Consider the following 25866-nt stretch of genomic DNA (forward strand, 5'->3'; position numbering starts at 1 on the left):
ACCTTTTTGGCAAGAGCAGAAACACATATAAGTTATTGCTCATCTTTTGTTTGTGCTTGAGTCCAGCATTATTTATAAACTTTTCCACATGTATTTCTGTCAATTATTGGTAATTTTAATGCTTTTTGTAACTAAAATATATATGAAATTTAATTAATACATAACAATATTAGCAAACCCATGTAATATATCATCTGCAAGAAACATTTTAAACTCCTGAGGGCTCTTCATGCAATCTAGGCAACTCTCAGATAGATCTCATTAGACAGACATGGATACTTTTGCAATTAAGGCTTAGACTGCAGGGGAATCAGTGTCTGCAGTGTAATGCAAAACTACCTTCAAAACAACTCTCTAATATGATAAATTATCCAACACTGAGTTCCATGCTGCTGCAGCTAGACTGCTACTGATGCCCTAATAAGTTAAAGTTAAAATTTCCATCAGTTGCATTTCTACAATATTGCACTGGAAGAGTTGAGAACTACCATATTTAGAAAAGTGTTTTCATAAAGGCAAAATCTTCATAAGGCTGACTGACTAGTAATAGTCTTCACCACATTATACTGCCCTACAGTAAGTGTGATTATAGTGCCATGAAACTGGCATGCTTTGACCAATATAGATTATTTTATTTGGGGGACCAGTGAAGACATACATTTTTCATAGATGAAGTTGCATTTACAGAATTGTGATTTGCCAACCTTGTTAAACTGGCAAATCCTTTGTAATAAATACCAAATGTAACTCATTGTATTGTGCTTTATTTTGCTATAGAATGTCTGAAAGGGATTAAATGTATTCTATGTATATAAGTATGTAACTATATCTATTCTTCCTATTTGTAACGTGACTGGAGTATTGTTGCAAATTGGATCAAATGATGAAACATTTTTCTTTTATGTCCTATCATTAATCCCCATCTTGTCCAAATGCTTACTTATAATTTTCACAGGAGTTTGCTAGCTATTTTGTTTCTATTCATTAAGTTTGTTGTGTTACTGAAGCTTGTGGATATTATGCTAGTGACCTCAGTGAGAGAAGAGTTGTGGCCTCATTAATGAGCAGGATTACTTTGTCCAAATCCTGCAAACTTTGTCATGTCTAGAATAAATCTGGTCAAGTTAAAGAAATTTTTATCCATGCAAATTTTGTAGTTAGCATAGTTAGCTTCCTAATGGTTAGGCAAAGATAGATCCTCTTGCTTGTCAAGTGCTTAGTGTTGGGACCAGGTTAGACTGGTAAAATGTTATAAAAAATAGTTTTCACAAGTTTTCTTAAATTTTGCATCCTAAATTGTTTTACTTATATAGTTGTGAGACACCTAAAATATTGGTGATATCTTTATTGTCTTTTTAAGCATACCCACAATAGACTAATGTTGGAAGTTTGTCTGGTTTCATTCATTGTGCAGTTGAATCCTCTGTACTTTCATGAATAGTGAGTTAAAGTTGCTTCTTAAACCTTATTTAAGGCCTGTTTATATCCCAAAATGGGTAAAAAGTAAGTGTAGGTGAGGTGATGACCAGTAATCTGAGTTCCAGCAAGGTCATGTTGTTGGCATTCCTGTTAAAGTTTTTTAGAAATTGTGAGGAACTTAATTGCACTCTTCAGCTAAGGTTACTGAAAACTACATATATCTTTTATGAAGGAACAGAAAAAATATAATTGGCAGGCTGTAGACAAAATTGTCATTCCACACAAAATGTGATACAGAGAGAGAACAGACTGCACAAATTCTTACCTTTTAAGGATGAAGAAGTTGGGAATACATATTGCTATAGAGCAGACAAAATTAGAAAGGAGATTTCTCCACAAACATCTGGAGAAAAGTGAATTTTTAAATGTATGATTTGTATCTAACTGTCCTGCATTTTTTTCCCATATACTTAAATGAATAGGAGAATCAGAAAAAGAAGTTAACAGCTTAGGTTCAAAGAAACTGAAATTGCTTATTCCTTTTAAGTTGAAATTCCTAAAAGGACAGAGGCAAGTGTGACATATAAAAGTAAGAAACATCTGATTTGAAACTGTATTGACTAATGAAATGTCATTGAATGCCCTATATATGGTTATAAAGGATCATTTTCTCATTTTGAATGGAAACTGAAGACTTGAGACTGGCGCTTTCTTAAATGTACTTTGGTTTTTTGCAAAAGCTGTAGTTCTCCAGTTTCTGGAATGAGAGCAATTTGTGAATAGAACACCTTCACATTTAAAAGTTTAGCAAATTTTAAATGGTTCTTGTTTCATACAAAGGGGTACTACAGAACCCAATTATATACACAAGAATTAAAAAATTACCATAAAATATGTGCCCTCTTATCAGTCTAATCTACTATTTTGCTATGTCATCTCTTCCACTGACATAAAATAGGCTGCAGAACTGCATCTGTAATAGGGAAAGGAAAGCTTTCTTAATATCAGATAAAGGATGTGACAGTTCATATATTTGAAAGCATTTTACTTAGTCTTTCACTTAATTGATTTTTCAGAACTTCTTTCAAATCATAAGTAATCTCTTAGATGAAGAAAACAAAGAGAAATGGGAAGATGCGCAACAGGTAAGATTTGACAAAATTTAATATATGATTTCAGAAATCATGTTAAAGATGCACTCTGTTGTGGTTGAAAGGAAGTCCTAAGTGATAGACTATCTGGGGGAAAAATTGGTCCTTTACAAAAAGGGGCAATTCCAGGACCCACCAGCTAATTCCTTATATTGAAATTATATTTAAAATATAAGTTGCTTCTTTTGATAAAAACAGATTTTTATTAACATTCCATGGGATTATTCACTATGTCTTTGCTTTGGACATTGTAATGAAGTACATACAAAGGCTGAAAAATGTTACTGAGGGCTGGCTGCAATGCTGCTTTTGTTAAACATGACACGTCAGCCCTCACCCAAAGACCTCATACAATACCCCTAAACAACTTATAGAAGCGCAAACAGTAGACCTTTCATATAAGGTTGTATTTAGAAGAACGGTTGTGATCCTCAGTACTGAAATTTTCTGGTCTAGAAATTTTTATAACAGGAAAGTCTAGCAAAAATCATGAATGTATGACAAAAGAGTTAAAATTCAAATAACCCCCCTTTTCTTTTTGCTTGGATACGATAATTTCCTACATGGAAACTTCTTATGCCAAGAAATTACTGGACAATGTTAAGATTTGTGTTCATGAACGTGACCAAAATACTGTCAGGTTTATTCAGGTACAAATAACATTGACAGTGGGGATGAACATAGTTATGTAAAGAGGAAAATTTTTGGGGGGATGCTCAAAGGCAGGGAAACATTTATAAAGAAGGATTAAACAAAGCAAGATATTTCAGTATGGAAAAGAGTCAAGTGCACTTATTTGCAATAGAAGCTTTTAAAATCAGGAGTGGTTTGGAGAATGTGATGCAGGAATACCTAATCTACTCACTTGTGATTCTTGTAAAATAACTAAAGGACATCAAAATAGTGGCAGATTCAGAATGAATACAGGAGATACTTTTTCTGTAGAAGGCTACCTTTCAGAACTTCTTGCAACTGAAAGGACACAAGTTAAAAATGTAAATAGACAAATTTATGAAAGAAAAAACATGGTTTTGCACAAGGCAGTCTTTGGCAAAAAAGGCTGGGCAAGTATCACTGTTTTCCTGCCCTCTTATACTCTTCCTTATACATCAGCTTTTTGCCACTGTCAAAAGCAAGAAAACAGCTTACATAGATCTTTGCTCTACTCTTGTGCAGTCATTGTGACTGTGTTCTATAGATACTTGAACTTTGTTCACTTTTCATGTCATTCCTAATAAATCACAAGGTACTTAAAGATCTTTGAAGCTATTTACCCTCGGTTCTGTAAGTTCATGTTTATGATATCACTAAGAAATGGAAGATCAGGACTTTTCATCACTAATTCAAACCTTGAAGTAGGCACATGACACTGCAGCTGACCCAACACAATTCAGCTGGGAATAATATTTTTTCTTTTCCTGTTTTTCTGTTCCTCTCTAGAAGAGCCAGATACAAAAATAGACAAAGTGGGTCATTTTCTTCAGCAGTGATGGATAGAAGCAGCAAAATCACATACATGTGGGCAGTTTCCATAAACAACACCAAGATAAGGAAACCAATTTTAAGCAATTGTTTTAGCCTCACTAATAAACAGACATGATATCACTCCTATGTTATCAACCTTGTCTTCTACCTCTGTCTTGCCTGCTTACCCATGCCATGTCAGCCATCTGAGATTCGGGGATGACAGAACTTAAGAGGAAAATCTGAGAATGTGGAGACAAAGAGGCAACAGTAAATCTCCAGTTCCCTCTTATCACTGCTGCTCATAGAAGAAGTTGTGTTCAAAAATAGAGAGGGAACAAGTTGTTTCTACTTTTCCATAGCTCCTTCTCTCTGCCTAGTAAATCATTGTGCCACAGATCTAGGTACAGCAGAAACCCAAAAGAACCAAGATGATCTGAACACAGGAGTAGTGGGGTCATAGGTTCCTGGTTGCAAAGCTAGGGGATTCACTAAATCTTAGACGACCGGGATATGACCCCCGCCCCCACCCCAATGCCCCTACTCTAATTAATGTTCTTGTACAGTTACATAAGCATACTCAAAGAAACTTTGGAAGCAAGTAGCTCTTCATAACAGCTTGGAGGAGTGAGCAGGTACTGGTGAATAAAGGTGATCCTGTTTCTGGTTCAGCCACTGAGCTTAATTTTCTGTAATAAAACATTGCAAATCTAGGTGCAGTCTGACCAACCTTTTTGCCAGCTTGCATAGTTTTCTTAAACTCCACAGCTACTATTAGCATAGATCTCTTAGCCTGTTTTCTAGATTATTTGCTGGAAAGAAAATCTTACTCGCTGTCAGCAAATTGCTGACTTTCAATCAAGTATACAGCTGCAATGCTTCAGCACATCTGTTTTTCTAGCTGAAATGCCAACAGTTGATAACCATTAATTATAGGTTATATAGCATTCAGATAAGCAGCACTCACTTTAATATTTGCCTTTTTTTAAGAGCTGATGTAAAGCATTGCACACAGGAAGCCATTTCAATCCACAATGTGTAAGTTTATACTGGAGTTTCAAAACATGGCATATTTTTCATCAAGATCTGCTGGCATCCTATTGATTAACCAGTACTTCAGATACATAAAAACCCAGAGTACCTGCTCAACTGAGTGCTCAACAGTTTATTACTATACAATTTTATATGTAAAAACAAAGGCTTAAAAAATCCGACTGAAATTTTTCCTTAGTACTTAATCTGTGAGTGTGTGTGCTTTGAATGAGATGCATGCAAAAACCACACTTAACTACCTTAGTAATACATCATCAGGATAATGGACTTTAAGTCTCTGTCACCTGAAGTAGCATTTGTCACCTGTTAGAATCATAACTGTCACAACAAATTTATCTTCAAAACAGTATTACTGCCCTACCTTTTATGAAAAGATCCATATAGAAAACAATGCACCTTGTGAAATTCACTATTCTGAACCTAGCAACTATGGATCTAGATAGAGCAAGATGAAGATGGAGTGCAGCATGCTGGAATTTGTAGTCTCTGTAGGCTTTTTTTAGAGTCTGCAGTCCCAGTAGTGGAAAGGATGGTTTGAATATTCTTATAAAGTGAAATTTGGACATTTCACTGATATGAAGAAAAAAACACCATGAACAGATCATCCTTTTTTTTTTTCTATTGCAAGACACTCTGTTACTGAAAATTTTCTTGTTTACAACAGGCAATAAAAAACAATTTTTTTCCTTTTTTTATGTATGTGATATGAATAGAACTTCTAGTCTTATTAATAACTGTTATGATCTCTAATGCTGTTTTGTTGATTAATCATTATTGTTGTATATTAAAGAAAATGTAGTAGAAAATATTAGTAGCTTACAGATTTGCAAATAAACTGTATTTTTTGAAAATGTGTTTTTATAATTTAAAAAGCCAAGTTGAGAGGCTACATTAGCAATGCCAAGGCTACTGCAATTTATTTTAGTTTACTCTGTCCAGTTCTGGGCTCCACAGTACAAGACAAAGTAATGGAATGAGCCCAGAAAAATTACCATGAAGTTGTTTAGAGGATTAGAGCATTAGATACGCAAGGATAGGCTGAAATAGCTGACACTATTTTGCTTGGAGACATGACAATATTAAAAGTTCTTGAATGGGAAAACAGTAAAGAAGACTGAGCCAAGTCTCAGTGGTGTCTATTAACAGAATAAAAAACAAGGGGCAAAAATTAAAATACAGAAAATGCCATTAATGTATAAGAAAAACTGTTTGGCAGTTGGAGTGGTTGAATACTAGAACATGTTGTGCAGACCAGCTCTGGGGTCATCTTCCTGGGAGACATTCAGAATCCAACTGTGTGTGTTTCTGGGAAACTTGCTAGAACTGATCTTGCTTTGCACAGAGGCTTGAGCTGGACGATTTCCACTGACCCCTTCTAACCTCCAATATTCTATGATTCTACTATTCCATATCAGCAACAAAAATTAAAATTTAACTTACTTACATGTTGACTAATACAGCAAAGGTTATCATACTGGCAAGGCCACAGTAAGATTTGCATTACTGTTTGCATCAGTAGTTCTGAAGTTACTGAAAATATTTTCTGAGGAAGGAAAAATATTTTAATTAGAGTTGTTCTGTAATATGAAATGCTTTAACCATTAATGGAAGTAATGGCCACTAAGTGTTTGAGAAGTGCAGTGACTTAGTGGAAACATTTTCCATAGTTCCAGTGCACAGTTGATTTCACATTACTTTTTGGGAAGTGTCTGTTTATATGAGGATTTAATAGAAAAATGGTTGTTTTACAGTAACAGAAAGTGTTTAGCATTGACGCACGGGAAGAGTTGTTTGACTGTTACTTCTCAATTTGCTTTTGATGGCATTTAGATTTTATTTAAATTTGAAGCTGTAGACATTTTGATATTATAGTAAATGTCATGTCTGACCTTCCTTTGTTAGATCTATCCAGGTTCAGTGGAATTAATGCAGGTGATTGAAGATTTTATACACATTGTTGGAATGGGAATGATGGACTTTCAGAATTCATACCTAATGACTGGAAATGTAGGTAAGAAATAGAAATTTTTTCTATCAAATTTATGACCTAGTGAAAATCAGAAGTTCCAAGTATGTACTACAGAGTTGCTGCTTCTATCACATTCCAGATTGGGCTCCTCCTCCTCCACCAGATTGTCTATTGCTTGTTTATACTCTCTGGTTTAGCACATGCAGAATGGCTTACCTGCTGTATTTCTCCATAATTATATCTCAAGATCTAAATGCAAAGTTTTAGAACCAAAATTAAGAAAATACTCACCAGAATACTATGAACTGTAGGTGAAATTTCGAGTGTTTTCAGGATACATAGTGTTTCAAATGCTACTTCATGAAATGGTGCTGAATTAAAATTAATACACTTAATAGCTTGAGAAGTGTTTATTTTGTTTACATTGTCTTTTAGTATTCCATTCTCATACAGAATATTAAAATTATATTATAAAAATTATACAAGTATTAAATGGTGCTTACAAAATTTTATTAAATAATAACTATTTTAAAATACTAAATAATAAAAATATTAAAAGTATAATATAACAAATCTTTTAATATTCCATTCTTCTCTCAAAGAACAGTCTTTCCACATGTTATGGTGTGAGTATCAGTACAGATAAACAATAATTTTTAAAAATATACATTAGGTGCCAAAATAATTAAAGCGTAAAATTTCTTTTGTTAGTTTTATTATGTGTGACATTTTCAAAATTATGCTCAGATTCATTTTTTAAACTTCATTTTTGCCACTGGAGAGTTGCCAGGTAATAGTGATATAACAGCAAACATCAAATATAAAAAGGCCTGGCAACTCAATTATATTTATTAGTAGTCATAAATGAGCTGGAATGTGAAAGCATTTTTTTTAAAAATTGAACTAAAAAAATTACTTTGAAAAGCTATTCTCTAATTGTTTTGTCTTTGTTTAGTACCTTTGTTATTCAATTAAATTGCTGTAGCTGCATTTTTATAGTGCCAGGAAGTATTAGGAAGTTGTATGTACGGAATAAATCCAAAATATGTGTTTGTCTGATAACAAAACTTCTGGTGTCAATACATTTTTTTCCGATTTTAAGTTAGCATCTTACTGTGCATATATGTCAGTCAGTTATTCAGCAAGTCATTAGAAGGAGTAAGAAAATATGGTCATTTTGAAATTATGTAGTGGAATAAAGCAGGGAAAATGTTGGATTGTCCCTATTGAATATTTAGCTTGCTGCTCTATAATAATAAATATTTATTATTGTTCTCCAATTCATATTACAGAGTGATAGTACTGTAAACACAAGTCCTTATAAGGCACAACCTTGTACTGGTGACATGTCAAAGAACTCCCCAGAAAGAACTCTGGCAGTCTTAAAAATGTTCAAAACATTGCAGTAGGGTTTTAACCAGTGATTTATTATTTTTGTGGTACTACTCTTTGTGCTGTAATACCACTTAAACCTTCTTCCAGTTTTCAGTCCTTCATTATGCTAGACCCTGCACAAATCTATAAAGGAAAGTATCTTTTCTGAAATGTCTGTTCCATGACATTTTTCTGACTAAATTAAAATATTAACTTATTTAAAGTTCACAGTCTGTGCTGCTTGGCATGTTGTAGTACATTCTAATATGTTTGTCCTCTGAAAAATGTGAAAAAATATCAAATAGGAAAATGCATTCAGATTAAGAAGATGAATTAAAACAATCTGTGTCTCTATATATTCATGGCTTCACATGGGAAACAGCAACAACATTTCAATTGAATCAGAAACTTTGCTGTGCACTGGCTGGTTCAGATAACTGCAGAATCTTTACAGTCTTTCTTTTAATTATCTTCCTCTTCCCACGTATAAGATATTTTTAGGCACTCAGGAGATCTGTTCATAACTATAAAACCATCAAAGAAATAGAAAAACAATAAGAAATAAGTGATGAAAACTGGAAATTAATTTATAGGTTTAATCTGACTACCTAGCCCTGTGCCTTGATATATTGGCATGAGTTTATCCTCCCTATGCTAGGTCAGCCATCAAAAAAGGACAGGGTCACTGTGGTGCAAATCATTGATCAGAATACTTGAGCTCAGGTGACATGATGAGATAGAGACAGAAGACTGTTCTCAGCAAGGAGTAATTTCTTATTTTCACTAACATGAAAGGTATGTATCTGGAATAATTCAGTTTTAGTATATTTGTCCTCAGGGCATTGGCATAACTGTCTGACTGCCTATGTACTTGGGTTTTAGGGAATATTTATGTTGATAACTCAACTGAAAAGAATAAACTATGCAGTTTTTGACTGGTCAGCAATTATTCTATACCAACAAGAGCTTATAAATATGTGAAGTCTTATCTATAACAATATTCTTTTAAGTCGAGAAACACATTTAATGCAGAAAGCAGATATTGTGCATAAATTAGACCCAAATTTTACCTAAATTCATCTTTAAACAGAAAAATCCAGTAGTTTGTAGAATAAAATCATAGAACGGTTTGGGTTAGAAGATACATTTTCAACTCACTGGTTGCTCAGAGCCCCCATGGCATGTGGCTGAATGTTTCCAGGGATGGGGTATCTTCTACCACCTCTCTGGGAAACCAGTTTCAGTGTTTACCTACCCTTATTGCAAAAAACTTTTTCTTTATATCTAGTCTAAGTTTATCCTGTTTGGTTTAAAACCATCACACCTTGTCCTACAGCAATGGCCCATGCTAAAAAGTTGGTTGAAAAGTTGCAATAAGGTTTACCTGAAGCCTTCTCTTCTCCAGGCTGAAGAACCCAAACACTCTCAACCTCATAGCAACAGTGCTCCAGCCCCCTGATCATTTTCCTGACCCTCATCTGGACCCACTCAAACGGATTCATGTCCTTCCTGTACTGGGAACCCCAGAGCTGGCTGCAGCACTGCACGTGGGGTCTCACCAGAGTTAAGGGGCAGGATCACCTCCCTCACCCTGCTGGCTGTGCTGCTCTTGATGCAGCTCAGGATATAACTGGCTTTCTGAGCTGCAAGCCTTCAGGTCTAGCTTTGATCTTCCAGTATCTCCAAGTCCTTCTCCTCAGGGCTGGTCTCAATCAGCCTGTGTTGATGCCAGGGGTCAGGTAGCAGCAACCCACATGCAGCACCTTGCACTAGGACTAGTTGAACCTCTTGAGGTTCCCATGGGCCCAGTTCTTGAGCTTTTCCAGATGCCATCATTCAGGTGTGTCAACCACACTACTCAGCTTGGTGCCTTCTATAGACTTGCTGGGGACACAGCAAGTGTCCTTTGTTATTGATGGAGATGTTAAACAGTACTTGTCCCAGCACAAACTCCTGAGGGACACCACTTGTCAAATATCCATCATGATGATACTGAGCCATGAACAACTACCCTCTGGATGTGACCAACCAAATTCTAATCCATCAAAGAGTACACCCATCAAAAGAGAAGGGCATTATTGGGGCCATGTCAAAGGTTTTACGTAACTCCAGAGGGCATTCATAGCTCTTGCCTTGTCCACTGATGCAATCACTACATCACAGAAGACCACTAAGTTGGTTAGGCAAGACTTGCCCAAGGAGAAGCTGTGTTACTGTCTTTAATTACCTCCCTGTCTTCCATTTGCCTTAGAATATTTTCTATGAGGTTTCCAGGCACAGATGTGAGGCTGACAGGGGTCCTATTGAATCAATAGTAATTTACCATAAAATATTCTCTCAGCATCTTCACATGCTTTAAATGCTTTTTGCTGTGTTTTCATTTTCAAATCATTTTAAAGTTCAGAAAAAATAATCTAAATATGAACTAAATATGAGCTACATATGAACTGCTACTTCTTGTCAGAGAAAAATAATCCAATTTTGTTGCAAATTTCACAGTAACACAGTGAGTTCTTGGTTTCCTTCTACTAGTTTCAGTTTACAAGTTCGTTGCTAATTTAATGACATTTGAAATTTAATAGTAGTTGATGTAAAATTTCAGCACCTAATTTTGTTCCACAGATATGCTAATCTCCTAAGATTTTGCACAGAGGGGATTTTATTTTCTCTTTCTTTCATGACACTAAAACAAGTAGTTGTGGCTTAAAAAGTTACTAAATGGCCATGCTGCAATGACTTTCCATTGCACATTCTCGATTCATGACAAATGGGAAGGGATGAAAGGTACATTAACTACACAATAGGCTATCACAAGCCACATTATAATACATTTGAAAATAGCTAAGAGAACCAAAAGGACAGTTGCTATGCCCCTGTTAAACTTTTCATTGTGATGGCTTTTAACGCAAATTTTTCATTTCTTCTGAACAAAACAACAAAGTCTGGTTTGAAATCCAGATAATGCAACATCTGTACTTTATTGTGGAAGCTCAGTCAATTCAAATGCATTTCCATTAAAGCAAGGCCCATCTTCTATTAGCTTTTCTCTCAACAATAGTGAATATACTACAAAAAACTTAACAAAACTTAAGTTTTTTTGTTGTAAAAGCAACCATTTACTTTGTTTATGCATGGTGGGGACAGATGGTATTTGTTTTATCATTGCACTCTGTATTATATTCCTTTAAGAAATGATTAGGTGAAATAAAAGGAGGTATAAGCCTCCTTCCTCATCCTGCTCTTTTTCTTCTTTCTCTTATTCTTCTTCTTCCACCTCCTCCTCCTCCAGACCAGCTGAGCAGCCACACAAAAATGATAGTGTGAACAAACAGAAGCTTTTCCTATCACTCAGTGTCCCTGAATTCACTGAAAGCACAGACCCACACGCAAGGATACAACATGCAGTGGGACAAAAGCTTTTAAACCATGTTACCATTCTCTGTTAACCGATAGCTTTCAGTTTTGTCTGTTTTAAAGATAATTTCTTGATTTTAGATTAAAGAATTAACCTTGGCTTTTAATAGCCTTTTGAATTTTTCTCTGAACACTAAAGACCTGAGCAGATCATCCCAGTGCTTTGGCTGATTTGAGTTCTCATCACAGTGAACCATTAAGAGTTTTGAAGATATGTAATAAAAGGTGGGTGAACTGCTATTAAGAAATGTTCAAACTTTGACTTAAAAAGGAAATTTCTAACTGGAAGACTGGAGTGCTACAGGCATAGCTATCTTTAAAGATACAGGCGGAAGCTGGAACTGGAAATAGGGAGCAGTATTAGGGGATACATATTTCTGTGGCAGATTCAGATACTTTCGTAAGGGAAAATTTTCCCAGTGTTGTCAAATAAATTTCCTTAAGAGCAGCAGCCAAAATAAATAGTTAAAGGGCATTCTGTTGTCAAAAATCAAGCTTACAGCTCTAAGATGATATTAATAAAAACCCAAATAATCTTGACAAGCAATATGTTGTCATAGGTGTTATTTAGAACAGAAAGAAAAAAACAAATGAGAATTTTCAGCATGCAAAAAGCCACTTTCTGTTAATGTTCATTTTATGAATATGGATGTTTCAATGATCAGTAGCTTTATAAAATGTGCAGCTATCACAAAGTTACTTAGACTGGTCAAAGGCAGGAAAGATTGAAGATTTCCAGGAGGTACATCAAAATGAAAAGGAGAGGATATACACTGCCAGATTAAATTCAGTTTTGACAGAGCATTTAAGAGGGAGTAGATCAAGCCATTCAGAGAAAATTACAGCATTAGTGTGCCAAACTAGCAGAACTAGCAGTCTAAAGAAAATACAGATTTTTTTTTTTTTCAATTTTCAGTAGCAATCATTTGCAACACTCTTTTCAATTGAGATTATATGGCGTGGATTCATTTTACTTACTTTAAGTATCACAAAATTTGCCAAAGTCACCCTAAGCTTCCTTTAAAATCAAGGGAGAGTACTGCTCAGGAGAGCAGCTCATATCATCTCAGACATCTAAAATAAGGGCATGGATTGCCTTGTGGAAGTTCTGCCACTGGCTGTAAAGGTAGCCTAGTGACTAGCTCATGTTTCAATGATTCAAGTCATCTAAAGCATATAAAAGTGCTTTTTTGTCAGTTAATAAAACCTATAAACACAGAGATGTTCAGAGCTGAATGATAAAAAAAACCAAAACAAAATAATAAAAATAAATAAAGCATAATAATTAAAAATCAGATTGAGAGTTGGATTTATTAGAACAGATATTTGAGAACAGATTGTTAAAAAGGACTGCATGTACACAACTGAAGAGTGAATACAAAGTGAAACTAGGCTGACATCTCTGCTTAATCTTGCTCACAGGAAAAAACAAAAGATTCCCAACTCTATTGTAGCACATTTAATTCTGAATAAGCATTAAGTCAAGGTCCAAGAAGGTACAAAATAGAAACAAGTAGATGTGTGTCTACATGGTAAATGCAGCTAGCTATAATATTATATGAAAAAATGAAGAGGTGTAAACCATATTTCCATGCACAAATCAACTTTTAACAGCCTGTTATCTCTCAGCTTAAAAATGGCTGCTGTGACACTGGTACTCTGATGAGTAATCTGATTTAGTATAATAATTAACATTTCATTTAACACTTGAAACTGAGCTGCTTATATAAGTTTTATAAACATTGGCAGAAAACAAAGTCTGATTTCTGCCTTCACAGACAGTCTAGGATGCCATATGGCAGAAGATGTTTTGAAAGTATCCATTCTCTACTTTCTTTGCATACCTTATTGCTACACCTTCAATCTCCCATTACATTAAATTTCAGGAAAACACAAAAGAATCCTGCAAGCATATGGAGTGTATCTTAAATTTTTTCCAGTCCTAGCTAGAGACACTTAGAAATGTTTGTGACCATAGCAGCTTTCAGAAAATATACCTACTCTAGCTATAAGATATGAGCAAGTGTACACCTGCTAAGCTTTGGGAATGCTAAAAATAAGCAAACTGGATTGCTGTCTGTTATTGTGTCACCTTATCCCAGGCTAAGACTTTCACATCTTGTAAATTGTATATTTATACTTTCTAGATACTTGTTCACATTACATGATTTGTTTACTTATCTGAATGGCATCTGCCTTAGTCTGCTTATCTTTTTTTGTATTAGAATTAGTGATGTGTGTCTTCAATGCAGCTCTAGATCCTCTGACTCATATATCAAAAATGTCATGCTGGTCTGACATATATCAAGAGAATGAATTTATTTAAAATTTGGAAAGGGTCTTTTTTCAAATATGTTAAAGAAAACAGAAAAAAAAGTCACAGCCTTGATATTAATTTGTACAAATTTATAAAGAAAAATTTTCAGCCAGGAAACAAGTATTTCAATAAATGTATACACAGATACTCAGAATTCATTTGTAATTAAATTACTTCTTTTTCTGAGTCTGTGTAGTGCTAAAGCACAGTGTGGATTTTAAAGTGGGTGTTTATGGTTAATAAAAGTTCAGCTGCTAATATTTCAACATTTTCTCTTAATAGAAAGAAAGTTGCACCTATCACACAAATAAAAATTCAGATCCTATAGAGTGGCCTCAAAAAAGCCCTTCAGATTTCTCTCCTGTTTCGTTCAAGTTATTCCAGAGTACTCCATGTTTTCACAAAGGAAAAGTTCACCTTTAAGCAACTGCATGAATTGTACTTGCTACTTTAAGAAGGCAAACAGGAATCATTCCTTGCAGTGTGTCATACTTCATATATAAATATATAAACATTGTCAAGGAATCATCCAGGGAATAGGCCAGGTTAGCAAAAAATCCTCACAAGCAGAATTCATGCTTTTCTCCTTGTCCTGTGGTGCATGTTGGTCACACCCTTGTTCTTGGATTGCAAACATGGTGGTCGAAGAAGTTCCACGTTCTGTCTTCTGCCATATATTCTTTTCATTCATCAATGACTTTGGCTCCTGGTTGTCATGCTCTGTTTCACACTCAGATGTATCCCATCACTCTTTCCAGCCCCAAACCTCTGTGCTGTTGATTGAGCAGATGTTCTACTTATGTGAAAGGGAACACCTATCACTTTTTTTTTTTCAGTTCTCAAAAAATCCTTCAAGTCCTAGGATTTACACACTGCCAGTATCACTCTTCTGTTTCTACATTTGTTACTTGCTCAAGCCATATGTAATAATCCATAGCTGAAGGTTTCCAGAAGAGAAAAAATAGATAAAAGAATAGGGAAACTGCAGAAAAAGGTCAATTGCAAATTTTTATACTCTTAATACTTCTGCTCTATATATATTCATATCATTTCCTTTGCAGCAGTCTCAGCAATTCCTTGATCAGATCAATATGTTGGCTTTCAGAAGATTCAAGCTTTCTCCACTGATTAAAGGGGAAGGACTTCATGCACACTTTGAAGGTCTAGCTCATTGCAGCATCTGACTTAATGCCTGAAGTAAATGCTCAAGAGCTCATATTTCTTTCTCGTATAAAATAAGCTTATTAAATGATTCACATTCCCCGAAAACTTGCTGTGAACAGTGCATAAAAGAGTAGATTTTCTCACTCTTTTCTAAACCTGCATACTCCATGATCCTGAGAAAATACAATTCTGTTACTTAAGACTGAAAATTACAAATATGAAGAGAATGTCTATCAGTCTTCAAAAACTGGCATAAAAACCTAACTTGACTCCCTAACTATACTCTTAGTAATATTCATAATTCTGTGGTTAATTTTGCATATAGTTTATTAAGTAACCTTAAAGATAAAGCTGAAGAAATTAACCATTCAGTATTTTTAAATGGGTGCCATGGAAACCATAATAATTGAAAGTGTTTACCTTCTCTACCCTATATTAAGTGGAGTAAAACATTCTAAACAAATGGAAGCTATGAAAAATGCTGACATACAGACTCTTGTCTCATTAAAAAATATCTCCAACTGAAACAGAAAGTAGTATCTACAGCCTATTTCTGGAAATTCCTTTTTACAGTATTTATGTATCTCATATTGTTGTATCATTTCTAAATTTCTGCATCTGTAAACTCCTTTCTGAATCATTCTATTTCTTCAAATGAGCAATTAAAAGCTGTTGTTTTCTAAAGATATCAATTTGTACGACAGGCCATTTTTTAACTGTTACATTTAACTATTGACCTGAGAAATTAAATACCTGACCTTATGCACTCCTTTGCCTCAGACAGTGGACCTTCAGGTGACTTCCAACAATTTCCAAGTAGAATTAGGTTTAAAGGGATAGAAATTAAGCATCCATGGTGGTAATTTTACATTAATGTAGTAATGGAGTCAATGCATACCCCAGAGAGTTTGTTTCATAGTAAGGTAGTGCCAAGTGGCAACAATCACATTCAGTGAAGTGTAGTGTCAAGATATTCCAAACCAGACATTCCTTCCTTAAACAGGAGTACCACAGTCCAATAACAAGATGCAGTTCTGCATGGATTTATGATTCATTCTGGGATTTTTTGGCCCTGAGAGAGTTACCACAAGACTGTCCAGCCATCATCTGATAGTACACCAGCTAGAGATGGTGTGGCTAAGTACTACAAATAGCAAAGTTCAGGCCCAGTTTTAATGATTTCTACAGCATTTTGTTACTCACTCACTACTGAAAATGAAAGAAGGGAAATTAAATAGAATTAAAGTAAACCTGCCAAAATTGTAAGTCAGTTAAAATAGGAGTAAAGCCAGCTATTATCTCTGCCTAATACTTGCACTGTGTCAGAAACAGGTCTATTAACAAAAGCTCCATTATGAATATGGAGTTAACATGGTTTATACCAAGCTAATGATATGGCATCCTGCCAAAGCTCTTTTTCATTTTCTGGCCTTTCAAGGGCAAGGAAAGAAAAAAAAACAAGAAAAAACGCAAATCTCCAAACAAATAAAGAATAAAACACCCCCACTCTCCCCCCCCAAAATAAATTAAACCCCCCCAATAAAAACACCAACAAAAAAAAAATATAAAGGGGCCAAAAAGCAAACAAAAAATCAACTGACCAAGCAATAAAACAGAAAAAGGAGGGAAAAAACTTTCATCCATAATATTAGACAAATCAACCTGCTGTATTGAAAAAGTATTATTTCCTAGATGGTGACTGAAGTTTTTAATTCCAAATAGTGGTAAAGATCTGCCTTTTTCAAATTGCATAGCCTGAAGGTAGCATAACAATTGAGGCAACAAACAGGAGAAAAATATATAATTTTTCAAATCAGTTTCATGAGGGTATTAGTGGACTAATAATATCAGAGAAAAGTATTTTTATGGTAATAATTATTTTGGCAGTGAGACTGTCAGATATTAAGGTCAAGCTTCAAAGCCACATAAACATGCAGATGTAATTCTGAGTAATTGTATTTCTGTAAGTATAATTTTTTATTTCTCTTTTTAATATGGAGAGTTGGACTTCAGTGTATAGAGCTAAGATACTGCATATATTCTGCTATAAGGTCAGACTGTATAATACTGACAGAGCTAAATGTCAGTAAGATCAGTTCAAAGCATCCCAAAGGGTCCATGTACTGGGTGGGCTAAAATCACATTCTAACGTATATTTTGTGCCTTGTGATTTTTGAACCCATGGGTTCATCTGTTTTGCAGTGTAAGTTTTTCTTTCCCTTGACTTTTAGGACCCCATTTGTTGCTGTCTCTGAAGGCAGAGATAAAGAATCTTTGATAAGATTTGTGATAAAAATCAGAGGTTCGTTCTACTAGAGATTAATATACCTTTTAAGTTTTGGGGTTTTTTCCGTGCTCTAAGTCTCCATTACAGTAGGAAGGAGACAGAGAAAGAACTTTTCCTTATTCAAAATATGTAGTACAGCTCTGTGGCCTGCAGTGATTTAATGGCACTAGATGCATGCACAAATACTTAAGTCACCTGCACTGGTGCCAAATAGCTTGATATTGTTGTGATTTTGTTTAACTGTTTTTGTTTTTTTTTTTTTGGGGGGGGGGGGTTGGGTTTGTTTGTTTTTTGGTTTTTGGTTTTGGTTTGGTTTTTTTTTTTTTTGAGGGGGGGGTTTTCAAGCAAACAGTCATGAAGGCATGTAATCAGCCCTAGGCAGCATTATTCTGTAAATCTTCTACTAATATAGGTTGGGAAATGGCCTTCTAGAAAAGATATTTGATCTCATTGCTTGAATGATTTTTCATATAATCTGTGGTTCAATGCTTATGCTGTTATTTAATGACTATTATTTTGTGGATATTTTTTCTAACCTATAAGATGTTCCACTTACATCTAGTTATTTTAATTATTAGCAGGGTTAGCTATATGCTGGTTTTTTTGTAACTCATTGCTACTAAAATCTTGTGTCTTCATGCTATGTACTGTCACTCAGTAGTCAAGTATTTTGAAATGAGATAGATTTCAAGAACAACTATGGGGAAACAGTATATTGGTACAGTCACTTCTCCAGAAAATCCTGTTTGGGGTCCTGATGTTGAGGAGCATAACTAGAATGTGAGCTGATATCAAAGGCAAGTACTTGGAAACCCATCCATACGTGTACAAATTGTGCCCCTTGGTGAAACGTATTTCCCCTACACTGGCACCAAAATCTCACCTCCAATAAAACAGAGGAATGAAAAGATACTAGCCTGCCCAAGGGAAGGAAGTGTGGGACAGTCATCAGGATGATTGGATCTTCAGTGATTTGCAGGCAGGCAGGCTGCTGCATCTGCACACACAAGACTTCTCCTGTTTGTCAGTGAAACATTCATCAAAAATATAGCAAGCTTATCCCCTCCTTTCTCATTTTAACCTAAAGGGAATATAATATGTTCATAAAGATTAAAGGGAATGTCTCATTTTGCCATTAGGTATCTTAGATTGTTCATTGCAGAAGCATGGAATGAATGTTTTTAATGCTCATTTAGCTTTGAAAATTGCATCACTATCTAGGCAATGAAAAATAATGGTCTCCATTCACAGTCAACAATGCACAAAGAAAAGTTAATTTCAGCAAAATGAATGCCATTTAGCATTGCCAAATTGAACTTATACCTGTTTCTTGGATGAATAGTTCCACTACTGGAAGACATGGCTGGTGATTTTATACTGCATCATCTATTTAACATTTGTGGTTGTACTTAGAAATAATTTTCAGAAGTTAAAATTATACATACCCAAAACTCTTGTAAAGTTAAGTCACAGAGACTGCACGTCAACAAGGCAAGGCATTCAAATATGGGCCAACTTCTTCTACTTAGAAATCGTATTCAACAGCAAAGCTCAGAGGATTTTGAAGTGTTTATGTATATACTGGTTTTAATTTCATTTGACAAGATATTAGATGTAGTTGGCTGATTGTATGAGTTGGGTCTTTGAAAGTACTTAAAGAATGCATTTAAGAATTTTCTTTCAAAGATGGGAAAATGAGTAGGCAAGTAAATGTGTAGGAATTTGATAATTCTTGTTTCTTGTAGGCATTTGTTAGAATATTTTTTTAGGTTCATAATTTTGTTATTCTTTAAATTCTCTAACAGCATATTTACTCATGAGCTTTTTAATACACGATTTGACAGATGCTCTGTCTAGAGAGCTACATGCACATTTTCAATGGCTTTCTTCCCTATAGATGCAATTTTTATTGATACCACTAGCTGCTGTATCCAAATTTTTACCTGTTACTCAGCATTAATCTGCACTGTCAGTGGTTTTACAAAAGTTTAAAGTCTTTTCTAGCTATGCCTGGATGTAAAATGAGATTGTTTAACCTGAGCCTTTTATCTTATTTTTTATTTTTTTTTAATTTAGTGCTTCACATAAATATAGCTAGACCATTCACTAAATAAACTTCAAATTATGTTACCTTACAGCTGTGTCAGACAATTATCAGAAGCTGTCAGACTAGAACCTAGAAATTGTTAAATTACCAAAATACTGTTTTGTTTCTTCTCAGTATTTGAACATCTTGGTGGTACAGAACATTAGGACTAAGTATTTATATTGTTGTTTGACTCTTTCATGTTGAAATAGTTTCATTTAGTAGAATTATATAAACAGAAAGGTTTTTTCATTAAGATCCATTCTATAATATATTGAGGTTTGGACTGAAGGAGAAAATTATTCTGTAGTTGGTGGCTAGGATTTTCCCAGGAATGTAAGAAAAACAGAGCCAAGCTACTATTCAAGTGAGGTTTCTTTGTTCTCAGTTTAATTATTTGGACCCATGTTGAATTGATCTGTTGCAGAAAGAGCTGAAAGTGAAAAAAGGCATAATATAAAAATTCTATAAAGATAACCTAAATGTAGTGCATCATTATTAAAAAGTTCAAGGATTTGCTTTTTAAAACATACTTGTAAATTTTATTTAAAGGCTTCCATTCCCCCCCTTATCCTATCTTGTGTATAATTCCCAATATTTTATACCTCTGTTGAATAATAAAACTTGTTTATTCCTATTAATGTACTTAAATGAGCTGCTTCACTTTATTGATTTTACTTCTGTTACGTCTACTAAATTCTGATCTACTCTATTTTTAATGTGTATAGAACCACAGAAAGGTTGGTGTTGGAAAAGACCTGTAAAATCATTGAGTCCAACCATTAACATAACATCACCATGTTCACCACTAAACTATGTCTTCTAGTGCCACATCTACACATCTTTAAATAAGTCCAGGGATGGGTTCTTCACCACTTCCCTGGGCAGAATGTTCCAGTGCTTCTGAACCCTTTCATTCCATTTTTTTTTCCTCCTGTCTAAATTAAACATCCCCTGGCATAACTTGAGGCCATCTTCCCTTGTCTTACAACCACTTACTTAAGAGTTGATAATGACTCCCACCTGGCTACAGCCTCCTTTCAGGTAGTTTTAAAGCATGATAAAGCCCCCCCAAGCCTCCTGTTCTCCAGGCTAAACAGCCCTCAGCCACTCCTCATAAGCAGTGTCCTCCAGACCCTTCACCAGCTCCATTGCCCTTCTCTGGACTCACTCCAACACCTCAATGTTCTTCCTGCAGTGGGGGGCCCAGAACTGGACACAGCACTCAAGGTGCAGCCCCACCAGTGCCAAGCACAGAAGGAGTCACTTCCTGGTCCTGCTGGCCACACTATTGCTGATACAGGCCAGGATGCCATTGGCCTTCTTGGCCACTGGGGCACACTCTGGCTTATTTTCAGTCACTGTTGTCCAGCACCCCAAGGTTATTTTCCACCAGTCAGGTTTTCAGCCACTCTGCCTCAGCCTGTAGCACTTTCTGGAATTGTTGTGACCCAAGTACAAGACTTTGCACTTCATCTTATTGAACCTCATACCATTTTAATCTGCCCATCAGTCTACATTGTCCAGATCCCTGTGCAGAACTTTCTTACTCTCCAGCTTCCAGCAGCCACACCTCAGTATCATTTGTAAACTGGCTGAAGGTGCACTCAATTCCCTCACCCAGATCATGGATAAAGACATTAAACAGGACCCACCCCAGTGCTGAGCCCTCGGGAACTCCCCTACTGACTGGCTGCTGCCTGGATGTGACTTCATTCACCACCATTCTCTGGGCTCAGTTCTTAACCCAGTGAAAAGTGCCCCTGTCCCAGCCATGGCAACCAGCCTCTCTGGGAGAGTGCCAAGGGTGACTTAGCCAAAGGCTTTACTTCATCCACTAAGCAAGCCACCTGGTCATAGAAGGTAACCAGAGCAGTCAAGCAGAACCTGTTTTTCCTCAATCCATTCTGGTTCTGCCTGATCCCCTTGTTGTCCAGCACATACCACATGTTGGTACTGAAAAGGATCTGCTCAATCAAGACCTTACCTGGCGTGGAAGTCAAGCTGACAGGCCTGTAGTTCTCTGGATCCTCTTTCTAACTCCCTTTTGCAGATGTGGTTGTTTGTGTAAGTTTTGGAGAAAAAATTATTCTGTGTCCAATTAATTTCTTTCTCTAAGAACTGGAACCAGTATGTTGTCACAGCACATGCACTGAATGATGACTTTGAGCACCTTTTGAAAATAGTTCATTGCCCTACAAATATCCCTTTGTAATAAACTTAATGTAACTGTAGAACACAGATTTTTAAATCATAAAGGTTTCATTAATAACCACAATTTACATCAGGATTGGTCCAGATTATGCTGGCCACATCTTTGCTTTTTGAAAAAAGGGACTGCTTTGAAATATTATCAAATAACTGAGCATCCTTACACTGACCCCTAACTTTGTTTGTTTTTTGTTCAGTTTGGAAATTTTATTATGAGTGTTTGCCACTAGAGTGCAGTCATTTTAGCTTCCAATAAAGCACCATTTAGATGTTTTGGGATTAGAGACAGAAAACCTATTTACTACATAAAAAATATTCCATAAAAGCAAAAGCACTGAAAAAACAACACAGAGCAAAGACAGGAAAATAACTAAAGGGGAAAAAATGCAATTTTCTTTCCAGGATCCTGTGAAATACTGTTTGCTAGGTAACAATATTATAATCAGGATATGGTGGGGAAGAAGGATCCTATATAAGATGCATGTTTTGATTGTCCAGTTCTCCACTGTATGATTTGCAGTAGGAAAGCCATCTTGACTACAGATTATAATAGAAATACTTTTGGAAGGCAAGAAATGTTTTGTTTTTTCTGGCTATCTCCTAGATCTAGCTGTGGAGATAATTACAGTTACCTCAAATACAGTGTGGCAGCAATAACAGAACTGGACTCAGTGTAGAATACTTGAGACTGAATAATACTGCAAGACCAAATGTGTAGATTATTTTTAAAAAGTAATTTGCAAACATTTTCACTAAATTTATAGTCTCTCTGGTATAGACATTCAGTCATTCTTTTGTAGAACTGCCAGGTACAGAAAATTAGTTGTAGCCATTTTGTTGTATTGGTGGGTTGCAAAAACTGTTGATCAATAGAAAACAAAAAAAGAACTCCATCCCTTCTTCTTATTTAATGTTCATGACACTGCTTTTAGAAAAATTCACCATGTTTCTTTATGTAATAACATGTACAAACTCCTCCTTTCTAATTTAGATAATAGGTATAATTGTATTTATCGGAATATCACACAATGTAGAATCACATTTTAACTTTACAGAGCATCTATCTACAGGCACTATTTCTAAAATATAACGGATAGTTCACTGAAGCAGTATAGTTTGGGGGACTGCTATTCTGAATAAATATTTCAAAAACATACTGCAATGAACAGCACGAGAAATTGAAGAAAGAACAATAGCACTAATTGCTACATTTAGCTTGAAATAACTGTAGCAGAAAATAGGTTGCAGGTAGGATATAGTGCCAAAGAGAGAGCAGAGTCCCATCAGGTGCTTGTGTTAGTAATGCAAGTGTCATGGAGCCAGGCACAATGGTGGCTCCTTAAGACTGTATCTGTCATGCCTCAGGAAAATCTGAAATGTTTTCTTAATCACAGTAATTTCTACACATTAACTGTCCAAAGTGGTCATTCTCTACTGCATGTAAAAGTAAAACTGGAGGCATGCTAAGGGCTGAATCCAAATAGACATTTTTTAAGATGTAGAAACCTCTCTGCTGCCAGGTATAATGCTATGATATATATTGAATTGATTATTTTAAGCATATATTCTGTTTAATTTTGGCATTGAGCTCAGTAATAATGTGTGTTTTAAGTATTCATCAGTACAAGTAAGGGTTAATCCAGTATTCTTATAAGCAGTTTAAACTCACTGTACATCAAAATTCAGATGATTTTTTAAAACCCTGAGAAGGCAACACAAGCAACCCTGATTAAGTATCTCTTTCTCTGTCAACTGCACTCAAAATGAATGAAAATGTAAGACACCTGAATTCTGACAAAGGAAACGTAATGGTGTAACATCTGACTTAGCTGACTAGTTGACTGTTTGTTTCCATTTCTTTCTTAGATGCTTGGATTTTTTTTGATTCCTCCTCCCACAACTCTGATAAACAAGAAAAGCCTCTCATCTGGGGGGAGTGGGAGGGAAGAGTGGGGGATGCTGGAGATGGGATGACCAGAATTAGGTAACAAGAGCTGAGCACAAGGTCCACATGCCATAAGTGATTCATGTGATTGCGTTATAACAGCTCATAATAACCAAGCTCTGTCATAGGCCAAATTTTCTAGTTAGATCTTTTTTAAAGCATCTCCTCATTGTGCAGTTGTTTTATTGGAATGACCATAATAACACTGAGATATTTCTCCCGAGTTATTAAAGTTAATTTAGAATTCAACAATGTGAACAAGTAAATCAAACTCAGTCTAATTAGTATTACTTACTGCTTAGATTGGATAGCGTCTATATGTCCCAGTGAGGTACTGGGTTTTGTTCTGCCATGCATGATGTAAACAATCTAAATAAAGCATGCGTGCATTATCCTTAAAATTATATTTCACAGTGCCCCAGTACAACCTTTTACAATCCCTTGAGCAAATCTTAATCCAGTTTATGTCCTCCATGGAGAATATTCAAGATGAATTAGACATGCCTCCAAAATACAAAGACCTAGTTATGAACTCCTGTGAGGTAGGTTAAAATCATGGCCTCAACATGAAACTGAGACACAGGAGATCTCTGTTTCTAACAGTTCTGTTTCATATTTTCTGTGCAACTCTGCTCAAGCCTATCTAGAAGGCATTTAGTATTCCAGCATTTGCTTATTAGCTGCTGGTTCAGGGAGAAGCAAGAGTAGGCTGCTCTGTGAGAGAAAACAGGAGACAGCAGGGTGTACACACTGGCCTCACTGGCAAAGGCCAGGTCCCACAGCATCCAGACAAGAAGAGCAGACAAAGTCTGTGATGGTAGCCAGACCCAGCTAATATTCCATATCAGCAGAAAGCCCAAAATGATGAGGCAGATCTGACATCAAGCCAAGAAGTCAAATCAAAGCATCAGGGTCAGGATATGGTCCAGTGGTGCTCCGGAAAGCTACCTTACAGTGATAAGGTAGGTCCAAGGTCATTAAATCTTGATATGGAATCTGCAGGTCAAGGTTCAGATAATCAAAATACATAGCCACGCACAGCCACAGCAGATTCAGCTTAAGTGCAACTCTGAGTGAAGGGGCTGTAGGGGCCCACTTCTCACAGCCCTGTAATTTTAGTCTGATCTAAGCCACAAAGTTGCATAAATTCACAGCTGATTTGAGTACCTGCAGTTTAAGCTGTAGAGGTGGGTGTGGGGGTGTGTGTGTGTACTGGGGATGTGCTGGTACTGACAGCTTCAGCATCATGTTGAATGCCAAACTCAGAATGGTAGATATCACTAGAGAATTAGTCTGATGCTGACCAGGAAATGCTAAGCTTGTGACTAAATTCTGTGTCCTAAATTACCAGTGTCAAGAATTTACTAAAGCACTAATTTGAGACATCATACAGTTATCTGGGATTAATTAAACAATCTTGCCTTCCTTCTGAACCCTTGATTTATATATTATGTCAGTGTTCAAATGAATATTCAAAACGGGAGTTGGTCTTCCTTTCCTCCTGCATAAGTTTTGATGGTAATAGCCTTGAATCCTAATGGATATTTTCAACCAAGGTAAGACAGGTATGGTTTGTAATGCCTTCGGATGGGGACCCTATGTTCAGAAGGAGACCTAATTGCATGCAGATCTTTCTGCTTCAAGTGTTCAAAACATAAACTCAGTATTCTAACAAGCAATGTTAGAATTGTAAGTCTTTCTCTGACTTGGCCAGGTTTTAAAATAGAAAGCAACTGCAGATGCATATAAAGAAGGGACCAATTTGGTTAGTAAACATACCTAAAGGCTTGAGCTTTTTGAGGATCTTATCTGTCTAATTTCTCAACCCTAATGGAGCTGAAGTGTAAAGAAAGCACTGTTTTCTGCTTCTGGAAAGAAAAATGGATAAACATACATTCCTGGTGGACTGCTGTAAAAACAGGAGCCAGCTGCAAGCATTTCCTCCATATCCACTGTTTGCAGGATATGGCTTTTAATTGATCTTTCCTGTTCAGGATTTCAGCTGCTTTCAT

At 35.8% G+C, this 25866-nt stretch overlaps 1 protein-coding gene across 21 annotated transcripts in view; it reads left to right on the forward strand.

Moving 5' to 3' along the window:
* The window catches only part of ADGRB3 (adhesion G protein-coupled receptor B3), a 461440-nt gene that overhangs the window by 220969 nt on the left and 214605 nt on the right, over positions 1-25866 (forward strand). For all 21 annotated transcript variants that reach the window (XR_014954217.1, XR_014954216.1, XR_014954218.1 and 18 more), the window contains 2 exons: positions 2496-2564; positions 6990-7098. Coding sequence is in view for 17 of the 21 variants with exons in the window: in XM_021530139.4 (XP_021385814.1) it covers positions 2496-2564; positions 6990-7098 (178 nt within the window). In the remaining 4 variants the exon portion in view is untranslated. The remainder of the gene's footprint in view (positions 1-2495; positions 2565-6989; positions 7099-25866) is intronic.

Source organism: Lonchura striata, chromosome 3, assembly GCF_050655825.1.
Source record: "Lonchura striata isolate lonStrDom1 chromosome 3, ASM5065582v1, whole genome shotgun sequence".
NCBI classification, from domain to species: domain Eukaryota; kingdom Metazoa; phylum Chordata; class Aves; order Passeriformes; family Estrildidae; genus Lonchura; species Lonchura striata.